At 46.0% G+C, this 14,781-nt stretch overlaps 1 protein-coding gene across 1 annotated transcript; it reads right to left on the reverse strand.

The window, feature by feature from the left end:
• Window positions 1-3,087: 3,087 nt before the first annotated feature.
• UCHL1 (ubiquitin C-terminal hydrolase L1) lies at window positions 3,088-8,298 on the reverse strand. Its single transcript, XM_075752248.1, has 9 exons — window positions 8,149-8,298; window positions 7,990-8,001; window positions 7,515-7,643; window positions 6,206-6,356; window positions 4,815-4,900; window positions 4,692-4,739; window positions 4,236-4,305; window positions 3,808-3,866; window positions 3,088-3,513 (listed from the first exon to the last, which is right to left on the reverse strand). The coding sequence occupies exons 1-9, from the start codon at window positions 8,179-8,181 to the stop codon at window positions 3,427-3,429; spliced, it is 675 nt and encodes a 224-aa protein (XP_075608363.1). The 5' UTR covers window positions 8,182-8,298; the 3' UTR covers window positions 3,088-3,426.
• Window positions 8,299-14,781: the final 6,483 nt, after the last annotated feature.

Genomic DNA, 14,781 nt, shown 5'->3' on the forward strand with positions numbered 1-14,781 from the left:
TTTCCCAATGCTGCCACCTACGGAACAGGTTAACTACAGCTTTCAACATCATGGAGAAGAAAACCCTATTAACAAAATGATAGATTATGCACAGTCAACCCTGGATACCATTCTAAATTAGCAATATGCAGATCTAAACAGATAAGCCCGAAATCCTACCTGAGATTCTTAAATATTTCTCACATATTTCCAGGGATAGTTCTGTATATTAACTGTTAAAAGTCCACCTCTGGAAGGCGGCACAAAAATGGCAGGAACCTGTTAATTCAAGTGAGATAATTTGCTCAATAGAGTCCTCACATATCTGGAAGAGCAGCAGTGGCAACAGCCAGTCACAGGTTTCTCTCCGAGCACAAAACACAAAACAGGCTTCACAAGCTCCTGCCCATCTCAGTCATTATCACAGTGAAAATTCAGAAGTAAATTCAGGGAAAACATGTAGGGTTTTAGATCAGAAATGGAGAGGGTCAGAAGAGCTAATTACTTAAATTAAGGAGGATGCACAGGAAATCAAGGAAAGGTAACAGTTTGTAAAGAACTACAGACTTAAGATAAAAATACAAAGAGGAGAAAACAAGCAGAGACAAGAAACCAAATGCGCCTCACTTCAGATAGGATGTAACCAACAGAAAATAGTAAATTATGAGAGCATCTTCTCATGAAAACAAGGTGTTTTGATTCATAGCACTCTAAAAAAAGCCTACAGACATTTACATCTCTTGGTCCAAACACTTTCCCACTTATAGTGGGAAACAATGGGCAAAGATTAAAATTCAAAAAATTGCAAGTAGGCAAAACTAGCTGGAAAATACACATCAAAAGCATTTATTTTGAGATTCTACACATCTGATGTGACTTTAAAACATCCTCTATCTTGTCTATTTATAGCTTATTCTGTATGGTTTAGACTTGGGACATACACACTTCTGTGTATTGTGACTTTTCTTCTGAACACAGTAACAGATCTGGAACAGCTGCACTGTTAGTATGGCAAAAGCTTCCATCTATTCAACTTACAGACCCTCACCCATTTTTTGAGACCACCTTCATCTGAGGCAAGTCTATCCCAACTCCCAAGATCTTTGCCATCCCCAGCAATTCATCTTCCTCTTATTACGCAGGCTGTTTTGAGTGTAGCCCAGCTGTTTGCCAGGCCCCTGGGGTAATTTTAGTGGGGGGAAAACAGCCTCACTAGCCATGTTACATGTGAGTGGATAGATAACACCTATTCCTTAGTTGTTCTCTTTATTTCCATTCTTCGAAGCTGTACAGGGAACCAGAAAGTGAGAAAATAATAGAGGTCTACCTTTTCCCTGTTTTTCCACAAGGCCAAAATTACTCCAATGTTGCCTTTCAGTAGATTCTTAACCCAGCAGCTTGAACAAAAGAGTGGAAAAAAGTTTATGAAACACTAAAATAACTTCAGGAGCACTAGACATTAATATTCCTAGATTAAAAAAAGAAAAAAAAATGAAACCAGAAGCATTTGACTGCTGTAATCACTATAAAAAAATACAGTGGTATCACAACAGTACTTTCAGGTTGCTTCAGCATTGACTGACTGCACAGGCACAGCTAGGGCAGGTACCCTTGGCAATGGCCTTAAAGGCATAAGGGTCCCCTGCAGAATTAGAGCATGCTCCCCCAGGTATGGCACACAGCTGATTGGGCTCTGCTCTCTCTCCTGCCCCCTCCTTCCTACCCTATCTGACTGTTTTTGCTCCTTCCATCCTCCTGTGCTCAAGCCACATGCGTTTTCTCTCCTGCAGGCTTCGTTGCTAAGCAGCCTGAGCCGCAGGCATGGCTCCAAGCCTGCGCTGGAGCAGAAGGCTGCAGCAGAGACGCCCCAGGAGGCCCCCCTCCACCTTGCAATGACTTCAACCAGCAGGCAGAGTAAGATGCTGCTATAGAGAACAGCAGCATGTAACAGACCTTTTCTCAGCAGGTAGCTTTCACCTCCCTACTAACAGAAAGCAAGAGAGACTGATTTTCAGAATTGAAATACTCTGAACTTTAGCTAATCCTCAGAATTTGAATTAAAATGTGTTGCAACCCCCTGCTAGCTTCAGCTATCAGGTAATTATATAAGCAGTAACAATACCAAACACCTTCAGACCATGCATGGCTTTAATCAAAGCTTGTGTTTTGAATTACTCTTCAAAAAAGCCTGGAAGCCAGGAACAGTTTGCAGCATACACAGAACACCTGCTACCACCTAAAAACATTACACAGCACCATACAATGCAGCTGACAGGCACAGGCTGGGACATAATGCATTAGAAGAAAGGCCCCAGTTGAAGGGTGTTTTACCCCTTCTTACAGCTACCTAAGGTACCAGCAAGGAGCTGCAGATCAACAGCAGCTAGACTCAGGTAAAAATAGTTTCCACAGAAGGTCACAGTTGAGGCCAAGGAATATGTAATGTATATTAAGTATCTTCCTTCCCCTTGAACCCAAAATGTCACCCTGCTATTAAAAAATGCATGGAGTGTAGGTTTACTCTTTTTAGGTAATTTTGGAAAGGACAGATAGTCTAGCCTCTTTCAAGGCCTTCCTAACACAATCACAAGTTAATAAGCACATACTGGCTAGCCAAGGATTGTGTTCAGCATTAGCTGGCAGATTTCTTTTAACCATAGGTAGGGAAAAAACTCCCTCTAATACTGTCTCCTACAAGGAAACACCACCAACCAGTTGGGTGGATATTCTGTTGCTTGTAGCATTAATACAAATGGCCTCCAGAAGCAGACAGCTTCAAGGTGACATTTGAGTATTTATCAATCACACATTACCCCTCTAAAATAAGTGTCCCCAGGGTAGCAAATTACAGCTTAAGAGTCACAGACTGGACATTAGGAAAAGGTTTACCAGAAGGGTAGTGTAGCACTGGAACATTTTATGCAGACAGTGGTACACCTCTCCATCCTCAGGCCTTCAGGACACTAGAAAAAGCAATCATCCTGCTAACCTGATGCTGACATTAGCTTTTTGCTCAGAGTAGAGCTTTGAGGGTTCTTTGAAAGCAAGGTTTATATAGGATGCCACACTTAACTCCTTTTGATGAAAGTTAGTGATCACTTTAGTCCATTCAGTCTTCCAACAGAATATTTTATTCTCATTAAGGACAAGGAAATATCAATCAACAGCTCAAATAACATGACACAGATTAAACAAGCCCTGTTAAGCATTTTCTACTTAACATGTGAAAAAAGAGTCTAAAGACATCTGATGTGTCCAAACTGTTCACATTAAAACTTGAGCTCATCCTTAGCATAAGCTCTGCTGATGTTGCTCCTGTGTATAGCAAAAGGTGGAAACAATTTAAGTTACCAGAACAGCTGTGTTTAACAAGTACTGAAGCACTGGAGTTTAGACTGCATTTACTGGTGTGCTATTAGACTGCTTTCCTTGCATCTCTTCAGAGTCTCAGGCAGATTTGCAGAAAGCCACAGCAGAAAAACGAACTTCTCCTTTTTCACGTTCTGTAAATTGTCTGCAGATCTTAGCAGAATCCTCGGAATAAAAAAAAGCTGTTTAGACTATCAGCATACACTTGCTGTAGGGACCAAGTCTTTGTAGGTCCTCTCTGGATCCTACCAACTAAGTTACAAGTTTATTTATTAGCTGGTGCTACAAGACATTAACAGTTCTCCAGCTCTGTGGCACACCGCTACCTTGTCACCATTGTATAAGCAGCACCAACTTGTATGGCAAGTAGGTACAGCCACTCTACGCTGAATGCATGCCTCTAACCCTTTTATGAGCCTTGTTTGCAGGGAAAGAAGCATCAAGGGAGAAAAGTCTTACCTTCAATAGCAGGTCATCCGAGGTTGTGCCATGGTTCACAGGAAATGGCATACGCCCATCTGTGAAAAAAAGTCCTGTCACTCAGTGTACTTGTACTTCTGAATTCACAGAACTGAGCATAGTGGACCCAAAAAACAAGTACACACATGAAGATACTTGAGGTCACAGTAAATTGTCATTACATAGCTTAAGTGGGAAGTAGATTCAGTACTCCCAGCTCTACAGGAGATAACATACTTTACAGAGGGCCTACACCTTCAGTGCAACCCATCTCAGTTAAAATCTTCAAGTGAAGATACAGATTACGTATTGGCTTTGAGAGCCTCAGTGAGCAGCTTAACTAGCACCAAGTGTTGAGCCTGAGGCCCCAACACTGCTGTACAGTGTAAAGTTGGCCCAGCCCAACTCCAGCGTTCTCAGGACCTTACCCAATTCATACAGATGCCCATCCACATTGACAAACAGGATGAAGTGGAAGTTCACGCTGTTGTCCTCAACCTTAGGAGAGACCATTAGATACATTTGTTAGATTGAAACAAGCCCAGTGCTGTGAACCCTACTTGTGATTACAGGACAGAGTAGATGTCAACAAAGCAACAGCAAAGGACTGAACATGGAAGTTTGGCTTAAGAGGTCTCTGTAAGACCTCTACAAGGTCAGTGCCAGAAATCCTAATGTATGGTCACATTTTCAAATTAGGTCTGAACACAAGTTTTCAAACTATGTTTGAGGAAGAAACCCTGCACAAGTACTCACCCACGAGTCACTCATTTCTCTTTCCTCATGAGCTGTAAGCTATCTGCCAAAACCTGTATTGCCCTACCACCTTCATTAACTCCTTTTCTCCAAAGTGGTTTTTTTTTTTTTACACATTTGTACCTTACCCGACATTGTCCTTCTTGTGCAACCGAATTGTGAACTTCTTGTATAGCCTTAAGAGAAAACAGAAACAGGTTACTACATCCTTAAGCACTGATAGCTGTCAGCAGTTTTTGTAGTTCATATACCTTATTATTTGCAAAATGCTTAGCTCTCTCTTCAGGAGACAGATCAGCTGTTTCATCAAGAAACTTCTTCAGGGCGGACCCCTCATCTGCACAAGAGGATCAAAGATTTTTATTCAGTGTAGGCAGAGCATCAGTTACAGTTGCAGCCCACAAATCAATGCTTGTTGCACTAACTAGGAGTCATTGCATTCAGCCTGGAACCATCTGCAGCATAAGCATATTTTAACTAACACTTGAAGTGAGCTATTTATCCAGAAGCTGTTAACAATCTACAAACAGCCAGAGTTCAAGTGCTTCAGAGTACTCTGGATGCTTGTCCTTGAACTTACTTTTAAATGGGATTAGCTTTTCCTATTTCCCCCTTGCAGATTTGGTAGAGGTGTTCAGTCCTGTTTTGAAGAAATTCAAGAAAGGTGCCAGCTGTAAGGACACTTAAATATCAACTAACAGAATATGGGTAGATAAATTAAGTTGTCTCACTGCCTTCAAAAGACAACAGCACTTGATCATGCTAGACTCAACTTTGTTTTTTCCAGAACATAAATTACTGGTGCAGTACTAAGATGCACTGAGTTCTAATCTTCAGTGAAAGACGTGCTGTATCATTCATTTCACTCATCAAGAGCATGTTATTTCATAAAATGCTTTCTAGTAAAGCAAAGCTACTCTCATTTAGCCTTCCATATGTGTTCTCCTTTGTGTAAGAAGGAAGCCCACACCACCCAAAGGGTTCCAGTTTTCTTGGAATGACAGTTATATGTTGCAGACCTCTAGGCTTTGAATAAAGTATTTTCCAGACTCCATGACAATCTTTTCTGACAAGAACTTGTCATCCTGTTTCCTAGGAGTTTCCAGCCACCAGTTGCCTATGCCAGTTTTATATGCTTTTCTATAGGAAGAGAACCATCCTCTGCATGAAAAGTCTACTTATAGACCCTTATCATCCTATACTACTTTCCCAGCAAAAAGAAAACATGTTTTAAACTGATTTACAGGCTACCCTGAGCAAGTCTGTTTACAGTAGACGTAAGTGGCATGAAGAACTTAAGAGATAAAGTTGACATCCACACCAATGATACTTCCTAATCACAAACAGACTTTTGCCAGTCCTACTATATGACCTTTTCTTCTTGCATTGCTTGGTAGGACAATATGTCTGCAGCTACCAGGCAGGAGTCACAATCCATTCCCTCTGGAATTCAGACAGTAGGTGAGACCACATGCCCCTCTCCAAGAGCTGAACAACCCAATTACCAAGTGAAGCAGTACAGTATGCCTTAATTTGGCTCACATGAAAGCCCCAGGGTGTCTCCTATAGCCCATACCCACTCAATCTTAATCTCTGTCATAAAAAAGTAGAAATTCAAGCACTTCAGAACATTCATACTCACCAAGCTTCAGTTTGTCTTTATTATTAGCAACTGCATGTATCAGACCAATTGTGCCACAGGAGTTACTGACTGTCTGCTTCAGGAAATACACCTTGGAACTGATTTCTTGATCCTTTATTTTCTCAGTCTGTTGTTTCCTGAAGTTCTCGTGCTATAAACACATAATGGTTTTAAGCATTTCACCACAGTGGTACCTTTTTATTGTGCAAACTACTAGACAAATGAGTTGTGCAGCAGAATCAATACCAGGACTGGGCAAAGATTTACCCAGAAAGTCATCTTTGTGGCAGAGGTCCAGAAAAACATTGCATGTCTATACTGGATGCAGGCCAAGTCTTAATGGACTACCTGCATGACTCAGTCATATCCAAAGGCACTGTTCTTAGCATCTCCATCTGTTCTGTACGCTGGAAATAGCTTTGGGTGGGAAATCATATAATGGATAGGCTCTTTTATAGCCTCTCAATTGTTTCGGTCCATTTAATGAGACTACTCAGCATGTCTCTGCAATACTTTGCCTTTGCACCTTCAGGGTACTTCCCTTCATGAATCCCTCCCCAACAGAACAATGTACAGACAAGTGTAAAACCCATCACTGCTTAAAGGCAAGAACCTGTTAAATATACTTTATTTCAAAGGCTATCTCCTCATCTACTTCCTTAGTATCAATTGAATTAAATGTATTAATCGTACAGAAGTAATTTAGGCCTCTCCAAACACCATGATTCAGCATGGTAACAGAATTGCTATGCCTCACAATGAAGATCACTCATGGTTTTTTCCCCCCTCAGTCTGATACACAAAGCAAAGCTTAAGATGAGTATTGAAATAAGAAGCTTTGTTTTGTTGCTCAGTTCATTTTAGTTCAGGCTATTTGGAGGCTGAGGCCAAGCATCCAGCACATACTACTCATCACCCTACCAGCCACCTACAGCCCCAGTGCAAGCTAAACCCACTCCCAACCATCTGATGCTTGGAGAGATGACACAGGTACACTCCTGACAGCAGCCAGCACTACCCACTGTTAGCCAGCAGGTAGAGACACTGCTGCTGACAACAGCCTGTTTTTTTCCTCCGGGGTATTTGGGCCAAAGGCAGCCTATTTGGCCTACCCAGGGTGACAGCAGAAAACCCATACGGCACCAGCTGTCATACAGCACTGGGGCAGCCACAGGCTCAGTACCTGAACCCAGCCCATCCAGCTGCTGCCTCCAGGGCTGCAGCCCAGAGGACCTGGGAGAGGAGGTGAAGGAGAACGGTCCAGGAAGAACAGCCACCCCCCCAGGGAGCACCTCCACCCACCGCCTACCTGCTCGGTGAGGGGGAACAGCAACAGCAGTGCACAGGCAGGGGCCGGCACAGCGCCCAGCGCCTCTTCCTCGAAGCCCAACACGTCCACGAAGCGCCAGCCGGGACCCACCCCCAGGCGGGACAGCACCTGCACAGGACACAGCGATAGGGTGACACGGCCGCGACATGCCCCCCTCCCCGCACGGCGGGGCCCGGTCGCGACATCCCCCCTCCCCGCCCCAGTGACACAGCACAACGCACGGCACCACAGCGCCACCTGCCGGCCGCACCCAGGCGCCACCGCCGGCACCACCCGCCCGAGGGGGCGCCCCCGGGGGAGGGCGCGGCCTCAGCACCGCTCCGCAGGTGCGGCCGCGCCCCGCGCAGTGATACTGCTCCGCTGCGGCCGGCGCTGCCCCGGCAGGGCGGGATGCTGAGAGATGGACGGAGAAGGGGCGGCGCCCGCCCGCGGCGGCCCGGCGACGGGGACTCACTTTGTTCAGCATCTGGAAAACAATGCGGGGAGAAAGGTGTGAGTGCCTGGGAAAGACAGCGCCCCGCCACCTGCCCACAGCCCCAGTCCGCCCTGGCGGCCCCAGCCCCCTCCCCATCCCGCGGCCCCCCTACCCACAGCCTCGCTGCCCCTCGCGCACCTCAGGGTTGATCTCCATCGGCTGCCAGGCCATGGCTGCAGAGCGGTGGGGAGCCGGGAAAAAGGCAGGCTGCGTCCCAGGCACCACAACGTCCCCCACAACGCTACCAACGGAACCCCCCGCTGCCGTCGACGCTGCAGCGCGGAGCCGCCCACCCGGCTGTTATATAGGGGCGGGCTGGCCCACTCCGCGCTGCGGCGGGGGGAAAGGGAGGAGCAGGGCACGACCAAAACGTGGGGGGCCGGGGGGCGCGCCGGTGCCAGTCCGGGCCGGCGGTTGCGCCGCGGAGTGAAAAGCCCGCAGCGGGGGGGTCGCTGTCGGTGAGCCGCGGGGTGGCGGAGAGCGAGGCCGGGACTGTGGGGGCCTGGGGGCACTGCCCGACCCCGAGTCCCGCTTCTTCCGCGGGAGCGGGGCGCGACCGGTGGTGGGGAGGACCCCGGCCCGCCTTACGTCCGTGTGGAGAAAGTGCTGGAAGCAGCGGCGCTGAGGTGGCGGCAGCGGCCTCCGGGCCGGCGGGGCAAGCGACAGACATCACCGGGGGCGACACGTTTCTCCACCACCATCAGCCCCAGAGCTCTCTTTATTCTGAAAGCCTGTGTCTGCATTTATGTACCTGAACGCTCCCCAAGCATTGGACCCTGCTGTGTGTGTATTGCATAAAGTATATGATGGTTTTGATATTCAACCTAAGCATTAGATACTGATTTTTAAGATTTCAGTATGTTTATAAAACCATCACAAAAGTCACCTGTCTGCTGACTGCATCTCTGCAGTTTGAACCAATTCCTGAACCAGTCCAGTAAAGTTGGTTATAAAATACTGGGCTTTTTATCTTTTATTCATGACCTGGCAGTTTCTCCACGCAATGTCTTTGGACTAGAACATCTCTGCACAAGGAAACAAAAACAACCTACATGGAATACTAGAAATCACGTGGAGTCCAAACAGCCTTTCAGATTTCACTGGTAAACAGCCAGATGGGAGTCTTGTGGGTAACTGAGAGATGCTTCACAGTTATCTTTCAAACAATGCAAATACTGAACAAAATAGTCAGCTGAATGTCTGCAGTATGTTTCATTTGGATGACTTTCTTCCTTAGGTTTTCCAACCTCTTCGAGAATGATTTGGACCCCAGTGCAGCAAAATTTCTTTACCTGCCTAATTTCAAGCACATTTAAATTATCTTTAGATCTACTGCACTGTGAGTTAGTGGGGAATCAGACACATCAGGTGGTTGCACACGCACGTTTTTGAATTGAGACCTATTTATCAGCCTTAGTTTACAGTGAGCTCTTAGGGAAAGAAGCTTACAGTTTAATCTTTGAAATATGGTCATAAAAGGTTTAAGATACGATGTCACATTGTTTCTACCTGCAACAAGACTTACTAAGGAAAAGACAGGATAGCAAGGAGGGGTTTGTGCTTCATGTGCAAAGCTGGGATGTTTCCAGACAGGATAAAGCCTTGAGCAACCTGGGCTGCTCTTGTAGCTGATTGTGCTTTGAGCAGAAGGTTGGTCTAGAGACATGCCGAGAGCCCTTCCAACCTGAAGTATCCCGTGATCCTGTGATTTAGTCTATCACAGTAAAGGGAAGAGCAGTACACACTGTTCAAACCCAAAGATTTTCGGGGAGGAGGAGGTTCACAGTAAATGACAATATAATTTATTTTTGGTTTTTTTCCCCGTACATTTTAGCTGAAAACAGTCATTGATACCTATAAACAAGATAAAAATGGCCCAAAATATTTATTCTATATATAGTATCTTTGACTATCTTTCCTTTTGTGATCAACTCTTCATGCACCATAAGATGCAAGCATAGCAAATCAACTTGAATGAACAAGTACGATGCTAATGGTGCCTGATACATATGTAGGAGAGGCTGCATGCAGCTCCTCTGAGAGGATGGCAAAGCGCACATCTTGCAGCCTATAAAAGAGAAGGCTAAAAATGGCAAGGAAAATCCTATTTCTGAATTGCTCAGCGGCAAATGGTGGTTTTAATTTCAGCCTGCCTGGGAGCAATGGCAGTGCTCAGATCCCTAGGTTACAGTCAGCCCTGGGATGGCTCCTGTGTCTAGGCTGTCATCTGTTGGGAGAGAATGCAAACAGCCGTGCAACTATTGTTTCAGTCTCTGCATGCCACGAGCAGCACACAGCGACCATAGCAGGAGTGATCATTTCTAAGGGAGAATCTGCCAACCTATCAATACATTAATTTTAAATAAACAGCAAGTATAACAAGACAAAACTGCTAAAAATATGCTACAGTGGCATAAAGATGCCTGCCTATGGAAAGTCATGTAAAAAGTGAGTGCTGTGTCATGTCCAGTCCCCATCTACCTCCTCGCAAAGAGGATGTCTCTGGACCATCTTTCTTCAGTGCAGGTAGATGTACCTAGCACATTTAACCCAATACATTCCCATGACTGCAATAAAATAACTCACCTGAAAAAGTGACTGGAAATAACTTGTGAACTTTTTGCACTGTCCAAATATAATAATAGTACCTGTGGTGATCAACATTGTCTGCGAATAAAGCTTTCGCTCACATGTCTAATGTAGAAAGTGCATACAGAAGAATCTTTGCTATGTGTATAATCTTTTGGCAGATTTCTTTCTCTTAAATATAGGACGCAGTGGTAGTATTTTCTTTCTCCCCATGTTTCAGTGGAAGGTTTACATCCGGAAGAACTAGACCTTCAATTAAGGGCTGTTTCTGAGTTCAGAAGATCTCCTAACGAAAGTAGCTATGACAAGCGGGGTGGTGTAGGAGACAAATGTGGCCTTAGACAATGCAGAGCTACTGCAATGGCACCTGAAGTTGTAAACTAGTCTTTAGAAAACAATTTTCCTATTTCCCTGCCAAAATCTAAGCCCTGAGGCAGTGCAAGTCCCAATCTTCAGCTGCACTATTTGCACCTGCCTAGCAAACACCTCAGACCTATGCCTTGCTTCATTTTCTTAGAATATGACTTGCTTCCTAAAAGAAGGACCCCAAACCCGTTCCTGGAAATCTCCTTAATTCCCTACTCCCTACCTCCCAAACAAACCGCCCGTGTCCCTAGCTGGCTGGTGGTGCCCAGGGCAGCAGGATGCAGGTACATGGTGCTGCAGCGGCTGGAGCCCCAGGAATCCATGTCACCATTCTGCTGGTGCCCCTTTGCACTTACCCTACAGCTTGAGATTGCTGTAAGTACATCTGCTGGGTTGGGGGTAAATCCTGCCTGAGGGCAGTTACGATAGCTCAGTTATACCATAGCAATGTGCTTGAGAGAAGTTGACTTAAACAGAAATGCAGCATCCTTGAAGAGTTGCTAGGACTACTTTTGCCTAAGGCCAGTTCTGACATAAGTCATAGCATCACTAAGGTGTTATCCATCCATCCATCTGTTACAGGGACATTTAGGATGCCTTCATAATCAGGAGTGAGAAGAAGACACTTGAGAGCATGAGTCAGTGGACCAAACAGAGATGTTAGCTTTGGGCTGGCACAATCTGTGCTCTAGAAACACCAGCTTCTCTCCCTTGACTACAAAGGGAACCTATGGGACCCAGTTCAGGTGTAGAGGGAGGTCTACAGTGGTGACACCGGCTTTCAGATGGATGAATCCAGCCTTAACTGCCTGGTGATGAGAGGATACATATTTTTACCTCATGAGTGCACCCTCAGCAAGTTTGCCAATGACACCAAGCTGTGTGGTGTGGTCAACACACTGGAGGGAAGGGATGCCATCCAGAGGGACCTTGACAGGCTGGAGAGGTGGGCCCGTGCAAACCGCATGAAGTTCAACAAGGCCAAGTGCAAGGTCCTGCACGTGGGTCGGCGCAATCCCAAGCATGACTATAGGCTGGGCGAGGAATGGATTGAAAGCAGCCCCGAGGAGAAGGACTTGGGGGTATTGATTGATGAGAAGCTCAACATGAGCCAACAGTGTGCTCTTGCAGCCCAGAAAGCCAACCGTGTCCTGGGCTGCATCAAAAGAGGTGTGACCAGCAGGTCGAGGGAGGTGATCCTGCCCCTCTACTCCGCTCTTGTGAGACCCCACCTGGAGCACTGCGTCCAGCTCTGGGGGCCCCAGTACAGGAGAGACATGGAGCTGTTAGAGAGAGTCCAGAGGAGAGCCATGAAGCTGACTGGAGGGATGGAGCACCTCTCCTATGAGGACAGGCTGAGAGAGTTGGGATTGTTCAGCCTGGAGAAAAGGCGGCTCCAGGGAGATCTAATTGTGGCCTTCCAGTACCTGAAGGGGCCTACAGGAAAGATGGTGAGGGACTGTTTATCAGGGAGTGTAGTGACAGGACAAGGGGTAATGGGTTTAAGCTGAAGGAGGGTCGATGTAGATTAGATGTTAGAAAGAAATTCTTTACTGTTAAGAGTGGTGAGGCACTGGAACAGGTTGCCCAGAGAGGCTGTGGAGGCCCCCTCCCTGGAAGTGTTTAAGACCAGGTTGGATGAGGCTTTGGGCAGTGTGGTCTAGTGGAGGGTGTCCCTGCCCGCAACAGAGAGGTTGGAACTAGATGATCTTTAAGGTCCCTTCCAACCCAAACCATTCTATGATTCTATGATTCTATAATTGTTATGATAATATATGATTGAGTATGCATTGTGGCATATAGCAAGGACAGACTTTATTTCTATATGACAGGCTTTTAGCCTGGTAGATATGTGGCTGTGAAACAAGACAATTTCCTATCCTTTGGCAACTAGTGTGCAATCAGTAACTGGAAAGCTAATAAAATACTGTCCTTATTTTCCACCACTAATATTTTCCATGTAATGTATCTGCATGTCTATGTCTGCATCACTATAAAGGACAGATGTAAGGGAATTGCCCCCAACTGCATTTGCATATAGGTGTATATATATACATATATATATAAAATATTCTATCACTGCTATACCACTATCACTGCTATCCAGCTATACCACCAAATGTATATAGCTTTTCGAAAATAAAACCCCAGTGTTAGCTGAAGAAAGCCTTTCTCCCGGATTAGATGCTGGCAAAGTCTTATGTGTTGTGGGTTAACCAAAGCAGGCAGCTAAGCTCCACGCCACTGCTTAGTCACTCCTCCCCAGCAGGATGGGGGAGAGAACTGGAAGGGCAAGAGTGAGAAAACCTGTGGGTTGAGATAAGGACGGTTTAATAACCAAAGGGGAAAAAACCAAAACAAAAAACCAAGTGATGCAAAAAGCAGTCATTCACCACCAGCCAATGGATGCCCAGCCAGTCCTGGAGCTATGGCCCCCTGAAAAACTCCCCCCTTCCCCCAACTTTTATTGCTGAGCATGATGCCATATGGTATGGGATATCCCCTGGGTCACTTAGGGGCCACTGTCCTGGCTGTGTCCCTCCCAACTTCTTGTGCACCTCTAGCCTACTGGCTGCAGGGACAGCGTGAGAAACAGAGAAGGCCTTGATGCTGTGCAAGCACTGCTCAGCAATAGCTAGACATCCGTGTTATCAGCATGTTTTGGTCACAGATCCAAAACACAACCCCATGCCAGCTGCTATGGAGAAAATGAACTCCATCCCAGCCAGAACCAGTACACTGTGTCACCAAATATAAAACATGACAAGCATATCTGAGGCCACTGCAGGGACAGTGGGCGTCAGGGATCTGTGTAAGGCAGTAGCACCCCTCTTCTCTTCTGGTAAGTTGTCCGGAGCACAGCAGGAATTCCTGCATGTGAGTGTCCCAGCCTTTACTTAGAAGATCAGAGGGATCAAGAGGGCAAGCACAAATGACTGCTTTTATAGAGGGCCTGGGTCCATGAAAGCTTTGAGCAGGAAGGGAGGCATGTGTTTGTTTCTGAATTGCAGCCAGGTTAATTTAAATACTTCTGTGAGGAGTCTGGGTGACAGCAGCCCAGTGCTGTGGCATAATGTAAGTCCAGGTACTGCTCAGCACCTGGCTGTTGGCAGCTGCTCCCCAGGTCCATGGGCCAGGAGCTCTGGGCTAAAATGTCTCAAATATCAAGCAGGAGTAAGACTGGGAAGTGAAGAAATTCAAAGCAGCTCTGAGCTGAGCTAGGAATGGGGGAAAAAACCCAAATCTTTCTTTACTTAATGTAAAGGCTTGAAAAGCTTTGTTCTCCTGTCCCCTTCTCCACAAGGAGGGGATGTTTTGGCTAGGAGATGTAATGACTAAGGACTGCTGAGATGGAGATGTGCTGAGGGATGTGAACCCTGGGTCTGCCCTGTGATGAAACTCAGCTGGAGAGGGGTAACACTGAAGCTATCCAATTAAAAGGGTCAGGCTTAGGAGAGGGGCTGCTCTGCCAACGACTGCCTTTGTGTGTATTGACTGCCAGTAATGACTCTGCAATTGCTCTGAACTACAGCCAAGTCCTCTGGCTGTAAAAAATGAACTCTACAGAATGCAACAGCTCTTCTGGAAGCCTGGAGGTAGAAGTGTTAAAGTGCTAAAATGTAGCTTTGAAGGCCTGCCTTGAGAGTCTTAACTCTGAAGAGTGTGGCCATGGTTTTCTTTAATTCAGATCTGTCTGACAGGATGCATAAGATTCTTCACCTTGTTCCTCTACAAAATCTTGTCTGCCATATGGTGATGGTGTCTATCAGGGGTATAGCGATAGTATGCTTGTTTCAAGGTAGAAGTAGGACAAAC

The sequence above is a fragment of the Balearica regulorum genome, chromosome 4, assembly GCF_011004875.1.
Source record: "Balearica regulorum gibbericeps isolate bBalReg1 chromosome 4, bBalReg1.pri, whole genome shotgun sequence".
Classification (NCBI taxonomy): Eukaryota; Metazoa; Chordata; class Aves; order Gruiformes; family Gruidae; genus Balearica; species Balearica regulorum.